Consider the following 14,842-nt stretch of genomic DNA (forward strand, 5'->3'; position numbering starts at 1 on the left):
TGCAGCCAATCCCGGTTCACTTTTTGACAATGCCGTCCAGGACCAAATCGCAACCAGTGCGCAAGAACAGATAACCCAATGCTCCGTAAAGAAAGAAACTAGGCGAGTATTGTATATAAGTCGGCCAGGCGTGGCTAGCGGTCGATCAATGGCAACCCAATATAAGCGTTCTTCTCCTCCAGCCGAGACTAGCGAACCCAAGCCATGTAAAGAAAGACAGAGGCGACCCAAGCCGGACTGCGGATCGCGACGCAGTACGTGTTGACTGACTGGTGGTCTGATCGGGGAGGCTAGGGAGGAAGCGGTGTGCCGTTGGAGCAGCGGAACTTGCAGGAGAATTAATTAGTTGTTAATAAAATCACCAAACGGAGCTTGGGCGTCAGTCAAGGTGTTCCGTCGCCACGACTTCAGCGCAACGCTCGACGCCACCGATTTGCAACGGCCAAGATCAACTGGGGTTGACTCTGGGGGTTTATCAGGGAAAGGTGCAGCAGAAGACCGAGCAGGCGGAGAGGGAAAGAGAAGAGGAGGAGAGTCGTGCCACTACTACTTGCTGCCTGTGGTCAGTCCATCTCCAGTCCAGGCCGGAGAGGGGGGGGGGGGGGGTCCCTCCAAAAAGATCCCGGGCCAGAGGCTGCGCTGGAAAGAGCAAAGATGGCAGTCCTGGTTCGCTGCCCGTTCGGCTGCCGAAGACACGGCTGTTGATTGGCGGGCTGGCACCGCAGCGCCAAGGTGTTGGTGGACCCTGCAGCCCCAACCCGATGATGTCGGAATTACTCAGGTTCCAACGCCTGACCAACAAAGCAGGACGACCGGTTACTGCATGCATCCATGATATCTACTACGCTGTACAATCTATCTCCTATAGGCCCTGCAGATACCACCTACCCGCTACTCGTCCCTCCGTGCCAAGTTCGAGTGCAGTTTGTGTTCGCGCATCCCCATACTAACCATCGCGCCCAGTACGCTCAGTCCGAGCAATGTGAGGAACACGGCGCGCAGGGAGTCCATGTACGCATCCAGGACCCCGGGAATCCAGTCGGTGGGGAGATGGCGAATTTCTTCCAAGCTATCCCGAATCCGTCCAATCAGCTCGCCAGCGTGCTCCCGAGTTCCAAACCGAGACCAAAGACCGGACTTGAGGATGTTCTGGAATACGGCCGAGGCAACCGTAATGCCAATGGTGCTGCCAGTGCTGCGGAAGGCGTAGGACGCGGATGTGATGACCGCATGGTGCTCGTGGTCGACCGCAGAGATAAGGGCCACCAGGGTGATCGTCAGCATACTGCCATAGGCAGTACCCATCAGGAAGAAATAGATGAACGGAAGCCACGATGGTGTCGTGAGTGACAGCGTGCAGATCAGGATGCCGGAGAGAACCATAAGAGACATAGACACATGACTGAAGACCTTGTATCGTCCGGTTGACCGCATCAGGATCCCCGATCCCAGCGAGCCGAGGGAGGTTCCAATGGCCTGGGGAATCAATCGCACGCCCGCAGCTGTGGCGGACAAGCCCTGAACCTGGAAGAACAAAGGTAGGTAGAACAGAAGACCAAAGACGGCCATCGTACTGAACCAGTTCGTTAGACAGGCCGAAAACACCGTCCGATCCAGCAGTAGACGGACAGGAATGACTGGCTCCGACGCTATGTTGGCTTCGATGTAAATGAAGAGCCCAAGGAAGACTGCGGAGAGTGGCAGTGAGGTGAGGATAAGAGGGTGCGTCCAGGATACCCGATTGCCACCGGTGTTAAGCCCGAGCAGGAGCAGCACGAGACTGATGACGAGCGTGAGGGCTCCGAGGAAGTCCACTCGCTTGAGTTTGGCGTTTTCAGAGGTCTTCACCGGCACTCGCACCGTGACAGCGACCAGAATGCCGGAGACCACGACGAAGGGGACCTGAATCAAGAAGGCCCATCGCCATCCCAAAGTGTCGTTAATCCATCCTCCGAAAACACCACCCAGTCCACTTCCGGCTCCGTAGCAAATATTACCAATACCCTGCCAAACCCCGCGTTTCCGCAGTGGGACCAGGTCGGAGGTGACAAAGGTTGAAATCGCCGTGAGACCGCCGCCGCCGATACCCGCAATGACACGCCCCAGTACAATAGTCCCCTCACTTTTTGCCAACCCACAGATTAGATTGCCGGCGGCGAAGAAGATATTCGAGAAGATCAGCCCGGTTCGTCGCGAGAAGATGTCCGTTAGGCGCCCACTCAGCGGTTGGAAGGCGGCATTGGAGATCAGGTACGAAGTGGCGAGCCAGGAAAGCAGGGAGAAGGAATGGAAGGAGGACGAGATGGGCGCAGTGAGAGTAGCGACAATCGTAGTATCTACCACTATGAGCTTCGACCCCAAACATGACAGTCGCAGGCCAAACCATACCCAAAGCTGCCAAAAAGACTCCTACCCAGATACTACCCAAGACCAAGATGAGCTCTTTCGAGCTAGGTTCCTCAGCCAAGGGAACCTCCGAGTCCCCCGAAGGCACGGGCTCAGTCGGTGTCTGATCCCCAAGGAGGGGCGTCCGTTCACACACCAGTCTCTCTTGGGGTTCCGTAGAAGTAGCGGTTCGAGGTTGATCAGAGCGCATGCTTGTGCTGCCAGTGCTGCCGTTGTGACAGTTCCAGCATGGAAGCGGATGTTGTCGTTGTCTGACTTGCGCTGCTTGCCGGGCGGAGCGGCGGCAGTTAGTCAGACGGGCGGTCTGATAACGAGCTCCCAGCCGCTATCTATCTGCTATCTATTCATTTGTCGCTTGCCGTGTCCAACCAAGCTTATCCTGCTTGAAAGGGGAACAAAAGAGTCATGGATGGCCTCCATGACAGCCAACAACCAAGGATCTGGAGCGGTCGGACACTTGCTCTTCCACGGTCGCTACTGAACCTTGGAGCGAGCTACGCTCGAGTTCGGTGGATTTTCAACCATGGCTGTCCCAACTCGGGCGCGTTCATGACGGATCAGACCTCTAGCTTAGCTCCCCCTGAATCGACAAACAGGTCTCGATAATTCCCCGAGCAAGACCTATTTTCGAACTAGACCTATCAGTCGGAGTTCTAAACTGGCCGGTCACAGAAGGTAACCCATTCACGACGCGCCTGCACGAACGGCGTATCTATTGTCGACGCGACAGGCAGCTGGAAGTTGCACGCGCTATGCGACCGTCGGTTTGACAAGCCTATGAAAATGGAGGAACAGCAAACGGCGCGCTGCCAAGAGTCTCTCTCCCCAGCGAATGCGTTGCTCATGCAGAGATGAAACGGCTACAATCTGCGAATATTTGAAGGAGTCAACGGACCTCCTACGATAGAGTGCTCCCGCCGTTGCAGGAAAAAAAAAGCCAGGCATGGTTATATGAGTCCATTGACCTGAAGTAGGGCAATTTCCGTGCCCTATATACAGGTCCCCACCACGGCAACCCAAATCATCTAATAGTCCCAAATAAGCGCAGAATAAGGATTGTTCGCGAAGTAAAAGTGGGGCCGTGAAGGTCTATTAGAGCCTCGTACATCTTCTCTGTCGGGGTTTTATTGACAGCGCTTGGTCATTCACGATAAGGGTTGCCCCTGAAAGGAAGGTCGTGGAAAGCCGATTCAGGAGTAAGTACGGCGGACAGACTCTCCTGACCTCCGTGTCACGCCCCTGGAGCTTGGGTCAGGTTGCTATCTTGAGCCCAGCCACCACTGCAAGAAGAGAATAGTCATGCTGGGATCAACTGGTCCGTTGGCAATAGAGGCGCGAAGCGAGGGTGACTAACGCGGCGGGGGCGACGATGCACTTGCCCATCTTCGTCTATTTGACCTCCTTAGATGAAGCACCAGGGGTAAGTATCGTTGCCATGACTAATGGGCTAGCCTGTGGATGACGGCGCCGGTGGATCAGCAGCAGTCATCGGCGGGGGCCGTAATGAGGATGGGAGATGAAGCAGCCAGCAGGAAGCAGGAAAAGGGTCCAGGACGAAAGAAAGGAGGCATCGAGGGCAGATTAAGGGCCAGGCGATCAACATCAGGACCGTGCCCCGTCACGTGGAGGACACATAACTACGCCCATACGAAGCCTTTTGTTTCTTCTTGTCTTCTGCCTTTGACTTTTCTTTGTTCTTCAAAGTCGACTCTGTCCTGCTTACATCCTTCTTGACCCGACTCATCGTTGTGGTCGTCCATTCCTTTATCATCCAACTACACTACTTCGCGGCATCTACAACTACCCCCGGCCTATCTACCCCTCCAACCCTCCAAGCTCAAAATGCCTGGTGAGTGAACCCCGCAAGCCCTCTGGCGCGCGCGTCAAAGCCTTCGCTAACCTGTTATCCAAGCCATCCTCAAGAAGATCAAGAACGGACTCAAGTCCCTCTTCAAGAAGAAGAACAAGCCTGCTCAGGAGAACCCCGAAGGCGCTGCTGCGGAGGAGACTCCTGGTATGTTGAACTGAGATGATGCTGTCCGCGACCACTTGCTTACCATGTGATTCTGCAGCCGCTGATAAGCCTGCTGAAGAGGCCCAACCCGAGGGTCACGGTGTCTCCGATGCGCCCCCGACCCTGGAGGTGACGGAGACTCCAGCTGGCGCGGCCAACCCCGCCACGGAAGCCCACGCTGAGGCTGCTGCTCCTGCTACTGCATCTGAGCCTGCGGCCAAGCCTGCTGAGACTGTCGGAGACGCGGCTGGTAAGTTACCTTCGGGTCGATGAAGTGGAAGGATGCCTGGCTGATCGTGCGCAGACAAAGAAACCAAATGATCGTCTCTAGGCCCCCGCTGATGCCGCTCCATGCATGCATCATCCATTCCTTATTCGTGCCTCATTTCCTACCTTGCATCTCATACCCCGCATAGACTGCTCTGATTCCTTTCTGTTCTGCTGTTGATATCCATTCTCATATACCCTGTACTGCTTTCAATAGCCATGCATATCTGCATTGTCTACTAATACAGTCCGAGTCAGGCTAGTGTCTCATTGTGCTCGCACGTTTCCGTAAATCTGTAAATGCTGAAGGCAAATCAATCAAATCCATGATTCGATCTCAACCGGGGTATCATAAGCTGAACTAAGCCAGAAGAACATACATCCAAGAACCCCTCCCTCAATCACTACCCCCATCCGAAGACGCATCCACATCCATTTCAACCGCCGGCGCATCCCCACCCGCCGCCACAGCAGCGGCAGCCTTCTGTTCTCTGGCCTTCTGTCTCCGCTTAATCTTCCTCTCGCGGTTCTTCCGATTGCGCTTCTCCGCCTCCAGCAGCTTCGCCTCCTCTTCTTTCTTCTTCTTTGCCTCCGCAGCCGTAACCCGCTTCCGTAACTGAATCCGACGCTTCTTGCCAGGCTTCTTCAACGACGTCGGCGCCCTCTCAGCCGGATCCCTCACACAGGTCGTAGCCGCATCCGCATCCGCATCCCCGGACCCCTTCTTACCCTTCTGCTGCGTCTTAAGAGTAACAACCCTCCACGGCAAATGACAACCCGGCTAGCAACATCTCGTCAGCCCAAACCCAAGCCCAAACCCCCTATACCCCCTCCCTTCCAACCCTCCCCCCTCCAAAAGGAAAAACAAAAGAAAGATATAAAAACTCACCCACTTCACCCCCGCAAACCGCACAACCTCCCCCCCTGAAACAGCCACATCCTCAAACTCCCTCCTCTTGACCCTCAACCTCTCCTCTTCCTCCACCCCCTCCCCAGTACCAGCCATCAACCCCGGCGCCGAGAAATAATACTCCCATCCGCGAAACGGCTTCACGAAGCGTCCATCTTCCGTCCCTACCGCGCCGGGCGTAGGCGATCGGACCCGGATGCGTAGTTTCTGGGCGGGTTTCTCTTCGGTGGGGTTTGAGTCTTTGGTGGTAGTGTCGTTTTTCTTGGTGGCGGTGGTGGTGGATGTAGGCGCAGGGGCGCTGAATAACCGGAACTCGAATTCTTGTTCTTCGTCTTCGTTGAGATTGTCCGTGTGGTTGTCGGGTTGTTGTGGGGTGGAGGTGGGTGCGGGCGCGAGGAGGGAATCGAGGTTTAGGAGTTCGCTGAGACGTTGGTGGGCGTTTGTGAGGGAGGATTCCGGGGGTGGAGAGGGGGAGGGCGAGGTGGAGGTTCTGGATAGGAGTTCGTCGCGACGGACGCTGGAGTTGGGTTGTGATTGTTAGTGGGATTGAGGGATTGAGGCTTGGGGTGGGTAAGGACGTACCGTTTTGCGTTGGGGAGGTCGAACATGTCTGTTCTTGGTGGTTTATTGGTTGGTTGAAATGGGTGTGGTCATGGATGCTGGGATTGAGGGTGGTTATCGCAGTCGGAGAATATAGGCGGTGGTGGTGGTGGTGAAAAATGTCGGTGCTGGAGTCGGGCTTAGTTCCACGGGCGGGATGGTGCGGCCACGGCCCTCCGTCGGAGTATTTAGAGTGGGTAGATGGGATGTTGCGGTGGGTTGAAGGTTATGTGGACTACGGTTGCTTTCATTGTATGAAGATGAAGTCCAAAGGTGCTTATGCTAAGATCAAAGTTGGACGTGTAATTGTGATGTACTATTGGTTTACAGCGGGTTGGTTGCTATAGTTGGCTGGAGCTTTCTATACCCAGCCTCGGTGTAGAGGCGCATAAGGACCAATGCTACCACTAAGAAGCTGATTGGATTAAAGGCTTCACAGAGTCAAAGGTAAGTATCGCGTTGTGATATGTGCATTCAAGATCATTAATGTATGGCTGTTGTTCAATCAGTCGTGGTACTGTGCAACTTGACGGTAACCACCGCTTTGACCTGATGTCGTACAACGGTGACACCAGTCTGGACCCTCCATACCACGACTAAAAGACGGCAAATCTAGTCAACTAACAAGACCCAAGAACGGTTATCTCCAGCATGATACTGTGCCATGCATGCAGCGCATTCTCCATGACATCGGCTCGCACGGGCCACTCCCACCCACCGAATTATCCAAACCGGCCTCCTCAGTCACCCAATATCCCCATCGCCCAATCAACCAACCACTCAACTTCCCAGTTCCCCTTCACAAATCATCTCCGCTTGAGCATCACCGCCCGGCGCGCGCATCTACATCCAATCCCTCATCTCACCACTCATCCCAGTCATTCATTCTCACCTCTCCCCGCGACAATCAGCCTCCCTTCATAATCACCCACCGTTCCCCCATAGTCGATCAACCCGCGCCTCCACCGCCATTATCGCAATCTAATCAGCACAGATGGGTATCTGCGCCTCCTGTCTCGGACGTAATCGTCGAGAACCTCACAATGTAAGCCTCCCCTCTCTCCAACACCGGTGCACCCAACCCCTCCCTATGCGCCCGACCCAAAAACCTCAAATTCTCAAATCCTCAACTAACCACCACTCCTCTAGCCCACCCACCCCGAATCCGCCCGCCTCCTCGAAGATGACATCTACCAACCCGGCTACGGTTACGGCGCCCTAAACCAATCCGCCCAAGGCAACCACCCAGACCCCAGTTATCTGAAGCGCGAACGAGAAGCCCTCGAAGCCATCTGTCAACGGACATCAGAGTGAGCCACCCCCTCCCTCCCCCACGAAACCGACAACAAGAAGAACAAACCTAAAGGTGATGAACTGTGGCAGCTCCGTCATCGACATCTGGTCCCTCCAACCCCAACCACACCTCCAACCTCGCGCTACTCTCCCCAGCGCTGTTCCCCCATCCACAGCCTCGGACCCCAGCGCAGCACCCCCCGTGAAAGTCACTACCACCGATACGACCCCCGTTCGCGCCCAGCGATCTGTTTCGCCGACAGGCGGCACGGTCCCGAAGCATTGGGGCGAGGTGGTGATCAATACGCGCAAGAATCGGTCACGGCCGGGGTCGAGTACGGAAGACAGTGCTGATCGGGATGTGTTTGGGGTGTTGAAGGTTACATGATCTGATATACTGGCTGAATGGGTGCTGTGTGGTATGGGTGCGAAAAGAGACCGTGTGTTAAATAGATGGATGGATGGATGAAACCACGACATGACGGATGGACGGACGGACGGACGGACGGACGTTGATATCACCACCCCTTCTACCTTTTTCCCCCTTCCTTTGCTTATTTCGTTCTGATTTCAGGTTCTGATTTGATTTGATTGCTGTCTCTTTCGCTCCTCCACCCTTTTTCTAATACCCTTTCCTTCTTTGCGCATCGATGGTGTCGCTGGCGACAAGCTTAAGCTTTTCTTTCTCCCATCGGTGGTGCTTATATCTCCTCTTTTTTTTTTATACCCTGGTTCGTTCCTTCGGCCGATCCGATCCACTTCGATTCTACTACTTCTTGTTTTCCTCTTTCCTTTGTCTCTGCATGTTTACTCGGATTGCTTTAGGCTTCAGTTCAGTTGTGTTGGGTAGATCGCATAGGAGATAGCTCTATTAGTGGTTAGTTAGATACGGTACTGGACAACAAGTTGAATGTGATTGCAGTGTACGGATTGCAGATGGTCAGATTATCTTCTAAATACCGCGCTATGCTATGTGCTAGAGGGGGTAGTATACTATAACAATATGCTCCATTGGAGATATACAGTCTGAAGGCTAAGTGTAGTACAAACCGGGAGTAGTTCAGACAGTACGGTTTGCACCCTAGGTCAGTGCCTGTTCTGACTCCATCCTCGCCACCCTCGTGGTCGATTGCCCCGTAAATGACAAAACTCCGCTATAACGCCCTTCCGCCTGACACCCGAGAAAAGTAGTGAACAGAAGTCCCGAAAAATATAGATGATGATGCCGATGCGATATACTGGTGTGCAATGTCCAAGGCAAGAGGCGAATAGTTTAGGACCGATGAACTAAACATCGTCCATTGTGCCGGCCGGCTCTTCGCCACCGGATTCGTAACTGCCGGCCGAGCTCAGTTCGTCTTCTGACTCGGTGTCTTCGCCGGCCTCGTCGACAGCCTCTTTGCTGGCGTACTTGGCAACGTATTCTACCCAAGTCAGCTGCGAATGGAGATATTTTGTTGCAATGAGACATACCTTTCACCTTTGCTTCGTAGCTTTTTGGCTCCCTCATGAGCATGGCCGCTGCCTCGCCATTCAGAGGATCCGAAGGGTTCGGGTAGCGCAGGAGTTGAGGAAGGAAGACTTCGAAGATGTTGATCATGTCGTACATAGGTGACCATGTTTGATTTATGACATCCAGACAGACGGAGCCCGACCTGACACAGTAAGTTAGCGATCAGACGAAGACGTGGGTGAGTCTGTCTTACAGCTCATCGATGTTCGGGTGGAAGATCCGGTTAACAAAGCCAATACTTGGGCTCTTGTATGGGTATTGGTCAGGTAGTTCGACATGAATCTTCCAGTGGCCACCAGCGAAGGGTGCTGGCTATGTCAGCAAGACGAGCTCTGGCAGTCCAGGGTCACAAGACTTACTCTCTTCCGGGCCCTTAAAGCGCACATAGAACTCTTGCCTGTGAAATGGTGCGGTTAATATCCATCCTATGATCGGCTTTATTGCGAGGCGAAACTCTGTGGACATACACTACATTTGACAGTCAGTCTCTGGAAGTGTGGCAAACGGCCGAGCGAACTCACTGTTATCGTTGACCAAAGTCACCTCATAGTCACTCATCAACCTGTGAGATTATCAGCACACTTCTTCACAGTCCTCCTCAAATGTATTCTTTATCCCATAACTGCGTATTCGTTTCACAGAGTCGGAAGGGCATTGGTGGCCGAATACGGGGAGGGGTGCGTACATCCTGCCAACGGTCAGCTAGCGATCAGGTATAGGTGCCATAGAAGTTCAAGGGCATACTTCATGACCTGTTATAGTAAAAAAACTCAGATGTTAGCCTTGAGCCACTTCTCTCGCCGCAGAGGATGAGGGGGCGGGGGTACTCACGTCTGTCTCAATTCTCCGCTTAGGGCTACTCATTTTGAAAGTCTCCGGGTAAGTTCGGTTTAGGTGAGAAAATGAGTCCTCAAGTCCGTCGACGCGGAGTGATATGGATCAGGGGCGAATTGCGCGAGTGGGTTGAACTGTAACTATCTCCAAGGTCGGAGCGGGGAAGCAATGAGCGGGGTGATTCTGGGTAGCAATAGGGCAGGTCGAAGAAAGCGGTAGACGTGCGGCCGGACGGGGTCGCCGGAAGCGAGGTATGGGAGGAAGAAAGAGGGAAAAGTTGGAAAACCAGGAGAGAGAGAAAGGGTGCTGCACAGAAGGAGGTGGACGAGGGAGGCGGGAGGAGTTGAAGGGGAGCGAGGGAACTTAAAGAACGGGTGGTACGTAGTATGACTGATAGCGGGACGGGGATGAGGTGATGGACTGACTGGTACGGAGTAACGCCTGCGAAATCCGGGTCAGGCCCGGCAACTCCCTCGCCGGCTGCCCGTCACCTGCCCGCGGGTCGCGTTGCAGTCAGTGCCTGTATTGTCCTAGTATCATCATATAATCTCATTATACGCCATATGGTCTTGCTGACCCGAGGATGGCGTTGTAAACCGGACATCTCTCGACCAATTCGAGCCTCCGTCGTCAATAGTGCTCCTGCGGCGGCCGTGACAGGGCTACACGATGCCCAAAATTCGATCTAGCCGCCGGGAAGGGATGATCGTCGCCAATGGGGCCCCTAGTGGAATGCCGGGGAACAATACTTATCGCCCAATAGCCACCAGACTATCTAATTTGTGGACGGTGTTGCTTCACTTCTTTGGTTGTCCTGTCCAGCCCAGTCATTTTGTCCCTCGTGGTCAATACATTGTAATACTGTATAGAAGGAAGGGATCATGATCCGTGCGGCAGCGTGATCAAGCACCAGAGGTTCGAGCATAAATACTAGAAGTGTCGATGATGGCATGCATCATCACTACCTCATGGTACTACTTTGAAAAGTTGGAGTAGAACCGCTGTGGGTCTTTTTAGGTTGACGCTCAGCAGATGTAACTGTGCCCAAAAAGACTCCGATCTCTCTGGAGAGCTTGCTAGCTTTCTTCCGAGCGTACCCCGTTAGTTAGCTGGAAGTTGTGTCTGAAGGGAGAAGTACATGGGCATTAATGACACCTGCCTGTCATCACGTCACCTCCATGAGCAAGTGGCGTCTCTGGCTTCACTGCAAAGTGTTCTATTGGGTCTTACAAAGTAACAAAGTGTCCCAGTCTATTGACTAGTTTCCAACCCAACCAGGCAGGGGAGAAACTGATAATGGATGGAAGATGGTGCCGGACGTTGTGATTGGACCACGCTCTGCCTGAGGTGCCCACCTCCGCCTGACAATGCAATCAATGCAACATCAACAACTACCAACTATCCATCGACCTCTTCATCAAGCTCAATCTCAATCTCAACCCCAATCTGTTTCACCGTACTGTACACATCACCGAGCCTCTCCCACATCTCCTGCTTATCCTTTGTCCACTCGAGACCAAGCAAACAGTGGAGTTACCCCAGTCTCAAACTGGAATGGAATCCTCATCTTCCCAAGGCCCCTCGGCCCAAAACTCTCCCAACCCCGACCAAACCAGCCTCACCCACAGACCAGCCAATCGTAAACAATCCTCCGACGCTTCCTCGAATACCCAAAATGCACCTATACCAGACGATAAGCAAGGCGCGGATTTGCCAATGACCATGTCCGCTTCCGTGGTGTTAACCAGTCTACCCCGCGATGCCCATCAAGCGTTGGCGGATGCCGAAGCTGTGGATACGGGAAAAGGCAAGTGTAACTTTATATTATCAAGCAGCTACTTATCACCTTAGAAGTTGTCTATCAGTTTGCTCATGTTACCTCGTTCTGGGCCAATTTGATGGGCGCTTTTTGAGCTCTAGATTGGCCCCTCACCACTGGCGCTCGCGCCTAGTAACGTCATGTGGCTTATCCTCGTGCGACGAATGCTAACGTCGTTGCAGTTACGGTTCGCTTCCAGCCTCTTCCTTCAGCTCCCATCCTCAAAAACCGGGTATTCAAGATCAGTGCATCGCAAAAGTTCGAAACAGTCGTGAAGTTTCTCAGAAAGAAGCTAGACTGTAAAGAGTCTGACTCGGTGTTCTGCTATGTTAACAGCGTATTTGCTCCAGGCCTGGATGAAGGTGTTGGTGGATTGTGGAGGGTAAGCCATCTTGTCAGATTAACCTGTCTTCTACTGACAGCTTCAAGTGTTTCAAGACTGATGAGCAGCTCATCGTTGCTTACTCCATGACACCTGCTTTCGGGTGATGATGATTAATGATAACAATTATTGTCTATACTATTTACAGGTAATCTTGCTAGAGAAGATAACGAATATCGAGCTAACAGGAAACAAGCGTTTGGAATGCAATGTGCGCAGAACCCTGGCACCTTTATCATGTATGAGAATCATGAACATGGACATGAAATATCAAGGTATCACTGGAACAACTTGCTGGGCATAATGCAAGTCATGATGCAAAAGTGTGGATCACTCAACATCTGCAGCAGATAAACTGGAACGCTGAGTGGAGAATACGGGCACTCATTTTTCGTGAATATGTTCCACGGCCTTTTCAAACTCAGCCAACTCCTCCTTTGCGATGGGATAGGTGTACTCTTCGGATGGATATGCCCGGCTTTTGACTTCATCACGATACTGTTGGATGCCCTTAATGGCCTCTCCCCAGACGTCGGCGTATTTCTTGACAAACTTGGGGAGGAATCGTCCCGGGGGAAAGTTTCCGGTCATGTCAATCTGGACTAGAACTTGGCCGGAACAGCCGTTCCCAGCCCCGATGCCAATAGTGGGGATACGCAACTTCTTGGTAATGAGGGCGGCGATCTCGGCAGGCACTGCTTCGAGCACGATGAGGGATGCCCCGGCTTCTTGTACAGCCAGAGCATCTTTCAACAACCTCAATGCGCCGGCGGTCGTTTTGCCCTGGACTCTGAATCCCCCAAGAGCGTGCTGGCGTTGAGGCGTAAGCCCGATATGACCGACAACAGGAATACCAGCCTGGGTGATGCGCTTAATGGTTGGTGCCATTTCGGCACCACCCTCAAGCTTGACAGCCTGGACGCGACCTTCCTTCACAATGCGAATGGCCGATTGAACAGCTTGTTCCGGGGAGACTTCATAGGAGCCCATGGGAAGATCTCCAACCTACGTCATCGTCAGTCTCGGCTGTCTCGCCGCAACGGGGATAGTATACGGACCGTGAATGCGCTCTTGACTGCACGGGCGACACTCCGACAATGCAGCAACATCTCTTCCATGAGAATCTCACTCGTATCCTCCATGCCGAGGGCAACCATGGCCAAGCTATCTCCGACCAGAACCACATCCATTCCCGCTAGCTCGGCAACATGCCCACTGGGGAAGTCATGGGCGGTAAGCATCGTAATTGGTTCGCCCTTCTTGTAAAGGTTCCGTAACGTCTGCATGGTCACCTTCTTGCGGGGATTGGCCGGGGCCGCCCCCAGCGGGGAATGAGAGCTATGCCGCTTCTGAGGCTCACATCCGGACCGAGTGGCGATGGCAGGTCGGCCAGCCAGAACCGAAAAGACTGGTGCGGAAGCAGTCCGACAGCGGACGGAGGACCTTGCCAGAGGCACCAGCCATTGAGTCGATAGTCTCGCAGCCATGATGATATCGAATAGTTCGGGTATGTACAAGAGATGGACGAAGACTGATGTCTTGAGGGGGAATCAAATGACAGCACCGACGTTAGTCGCCCCTGAAGAGGCAAATATAAGATGGCAAACACAAAGAACCGAAAACGGCAAACACAGGCACACAAACACCTATCGGCGTGGAGTGTCAGGCAAGGTACTCGCAAAGGTCCTAAGCGGCAAAAAAAAAAGGTCCCAATGCCGTCACTACCCGGAAGCAAAAGGATAGAAGAAAAAAAGAAGTACTGGATCAAGTATCAAAGGACGATCCCCCACACAGCCCAGACAAGTATGCTGCGAATTGAAACACCGCAAAGAATCAAAATAAAAAAGAAAGCTCGACGATCAAATTAGCAACCCTTTGTTCGATCGTTAAGTTCTTCTCCGCGCCCCGTCCCCACCAGAACCAGCAGCAGCAGCAGCCCGTCTTATAAAGCCAACCTGGTATAGACTATGCCGCGTAGCCCGGATCATCCAGAACCTACTTTAATTTTCCCCAACATTTTCATTATGCACGCCCTTTCTTTTTCTTGGTTTTGCATAATCTTTTTTTTCGGCCAGATTAGGCCGTGCGGCTTTGCCACGATCGCTTATTGGTCCAGTGGACGTGCAGTTGTGGCGCTTAGATCTTTCTATTGGTTGGTTCCATGTCTTCTTTTTTTTTATTTTTATTTTTTTTTGTTTCCCGGACCGAGGGAGGGTGGATGTGGATGTGGACCGAGGCTGAGGCTGAGGTGAGCATGCAAGTCACTCATTCACCCACTATTCTAATACTTAGTATGGAATAGTAGGGTAGTAGATTGATAGTGGTTAGATCTGCATATGAATGGGCTAATTAGATAGTTCTGCACTGGCTACTATGTATGTGCATGTGGATCGTGGCTAAGGTACGGAGTAGTTTGACGTCTGATACTCCGTAAGTAGGCAAGGAGGGGTTAATGGTTCTCTACTTTGGCGGGGTTTTCTCGGATTACATAGTAGCAATTAAGGTAGTGAAATGATACTAGGTCGTGACCTGCGGCCACGACCTAGTAGACTCTTATATAGAGACACGCAGGGCCTCAGGCAGAACCTCACGTAGGACCTCACCTAGGGCCTCAGGCAGGGTCTCACATAGGACCTTACCTAGGGTTTTAAGTAAGACCTCAGGCAGGACCTCAGGTAGGACTTTATATACAGCCTCACATAGCACCCCCCGTAGGGCCTCAGGCAGGGTCTCACGCAGCACCCCCTGTAGAACTTCAGGCAGGGCCTCACGTAAGACCTCATCCAGAATTTTAAACAGGACCT

The 14,842-nt window shown here is 53.0% G+C and overlaps 9 protein-coding genes across 9 annotated transcripts; 5 read left to right on the plus strand and 4 right to left on the minus strand.

Annotated features, from left to right (window-relative positions):
* Positions 1 to 621: 621 nt before the first annotated feature.
* Positions 622 to 2,653, minus strand: BO80DRAFT_430263 (MDR family MFS transporter). Its single transcript, XM_025720674.1, has 2 exons — positions 2,389 to 2,653; positions 622 to 2,336 (listed from the first exon to the last, which is right to left on the minus strand). Exons 1-2 carry the CDS (start codon positions 2,594 to 2,596, stop codon positions 892 to 894), a joined length of 1,653 nt encoding a protein of 550 aa, XP_025569323.1. The 5' UTR covers positions 2,597 to 2,653; the 3' UTR covers positions 622 to 891.
* Positions 2,654 to 4,248: 1,595 nt separating this feature from the next.
* Positions 4,249 to 4,741, plus strand: BO80DRAFT_450609 (uncharacterized protein; the record flags this gene model as incomplete). The annotated part of the gene is made up of 4 exons (XM_025721825.1): positions 4,249 to 4,255; positions 4,319 to 4,420; positions 4,479 to 4,670; positions 4,725 to 4,741. 4 exons carry the CDS (start codon positions 4,249 to 4,251, stop codon positions 4,739 to 4,741), a joined length of 318 nt encoding a protein of 105 aa, XP_025569324.1.
* Positions 4,742 to 4,944: 203 nt separating this feature from the next.
* BO80DRAFT_506465 (DUF2011 domain-containing protein) lies at positions 4,945 to 6,347 on the minus strand. Its single transcript, XM_025724546.1, has 3 exons — positions 6,180 to 6,347; positions 5,577 to 6,114; positions 4,945 to 5,468 (listed from the first exon to the last, which is right to left on the minus strand). The coding sequence occupies exons 1-3, from the start codon at positions 6,203 to 6,205 to the stop codon at positions 5,085 to 5,087; spliced, it is 948 nt and encodes a 315-aa protein (XP_025569325.1). The 5' UTR covers positions 6,206 to 6,347; the 3' UTR covers positions 4,945 to 5,084.
* A 619-nt stretch (positions 6,348 to 6,966) lies between these two features.
* Positions 6,967 to 8,299, plus strand: BO80DRAFT_506466 (LAMTOR1/MEH1 family protein). The gene is made up of 3 exons (XM_025724547.1): positions 6,967 to 7,242; positions 7,347 to 7,507; positions 7,581 to 8,299. The coding sequence occupies exons 1-3, from the start codon at positions 7,192 to 7,194 to the stop codon at positions 7,876 to 7,878; spliced, it is 510 nt and encodes a 169-aa protein (XP_025569326.1). The 5' UTR covers positions 6,967 to 7,191; the 3' UTR covers positions 7,879 to 8,299.
* Positions 8,300 to 8,777: 478 nt separating this feature from the next.
* On the minus strand, positions 8,778 to 9,867 carry BO80DRAFT_439756 (E2 ubiquitin-conjugating protein UBC8; the record flags this gene model as incomplete). The annotated part of the gene is made up of 8 exons (XM_025721093.1): positions 8,778 to 8,914; positions 8,964 to 9,145; positions 9,197 to 9,311; positions 9,363 to 9,400; position 9,471; positions 9,525 to 9,565; positions 9,689 to 9,705; positions 9,835 to 9,867. 8 exons carry the CDS (start codon positions 9,865 to 9,867, stop codon positions 8,778 to 8,780), a joined length of 564 nt encoding a protein of 187 aa, XP_025569327.1.
* Positions 9,868 to 10,441: 574 nt separating this feature from the next.
* On the plus strand, positions 10,442 to 10,827 carry BO80DRAFT_290118 (uncharacterized protein). The gene has a single exon (XM_025714989.1). The coding sequence runs from the start codon at positions 10,507 to 10,509 to the stop codon at positions 10,720 to 10,722; it is 216 nt and encodes a 71-aa protein (XP_025569328.1). The 5' UTR covers positions 10,442 to 10,506; the 3' UTR covers positions 10,723 to 10,827.
* Positions 10,828 to 11,391: 564 nt separating this feature from the next.
* BO80DRAFT_460149 (ubiquitin-like protein ATG12) lies at positions 11,392 to 12,145 on the plus strand (the record flags this gene model as incomplete). The annotated part of the gene is made up of 3 exons (XM_025722375.1): positions 11,392 to 11,644; positions 11,839 to 12,038; positions 12,086 to 12,145. 3 exons carry the CDS (start codon positions 11,392 to 11,394, stop codon positions 12,143 to 12,145), a joined length of 513 nt encoding a protein of 170 aa, XP_025569329.1.
* On the minus strand, positions 12,141 to 13,946 carry BO80DRAFT_430268 (3-methyl-2-oxobutanoate hydroxymethyltransferase ECM31). Its single transcript, XM_025720675.1, has 2 exons — positions 13,097 to 13,946; positions 12,141 to 13,043 (listed from the first exon to the last, which is right to left on the minus strand). The coding sequence occupies exons 1-2, from the start codon at positions 13,523 to 13,525 to the stop codon at positions 12,423 to 12,425; spliced, it is 1,050 nt and encodes a 349-aa protein (XP_025569330.1). The 5' UTR covers positions 13,526 to 13,946; the 3' UTR covers positions 12,141 to 12,422.
* A 10-nt stretch (positions 13,947 to 13,956) lies between these two features.
* BO80DRAFT_290165 (uncharacterized protein) lies at positions 13,957 to 14,547 on the plus strand. The gene is made up of 2 exons (XM_025714990.1): positions 13,957 to 14,286; positions 14,341 to 14,547. The coding sequence occupies exons 1-2, from the start codon at positions 14,006 to 14,008 to the stop codon at positions 14,354 to 14,356; spliced, it is 297 nt and encodes a 98-aa protein (XP_025569331.1). The 5' UTR covers positions 13,957 to 14,005; the 3' UTR covers positions 14,357 to 14,547.
* Positions 14,548 to 14,842: the final 295 nt, after the last annotated feature.

The sequence above is a fragment of the Aspergillus ibericus genome (genome assembly GCF_003184845.1).
Source record: "Aspergillus ibericus CBS 121593 unplaced genomic scaffold BO80scaffold_90, whole genome shotgun sequence".
NCBI lineage: Eukaryota > Fungi > Ascomycota > Eurotiomycetes > Eurotiales > Aspergillaceae > Aspergillus > Aspergillus ibericus.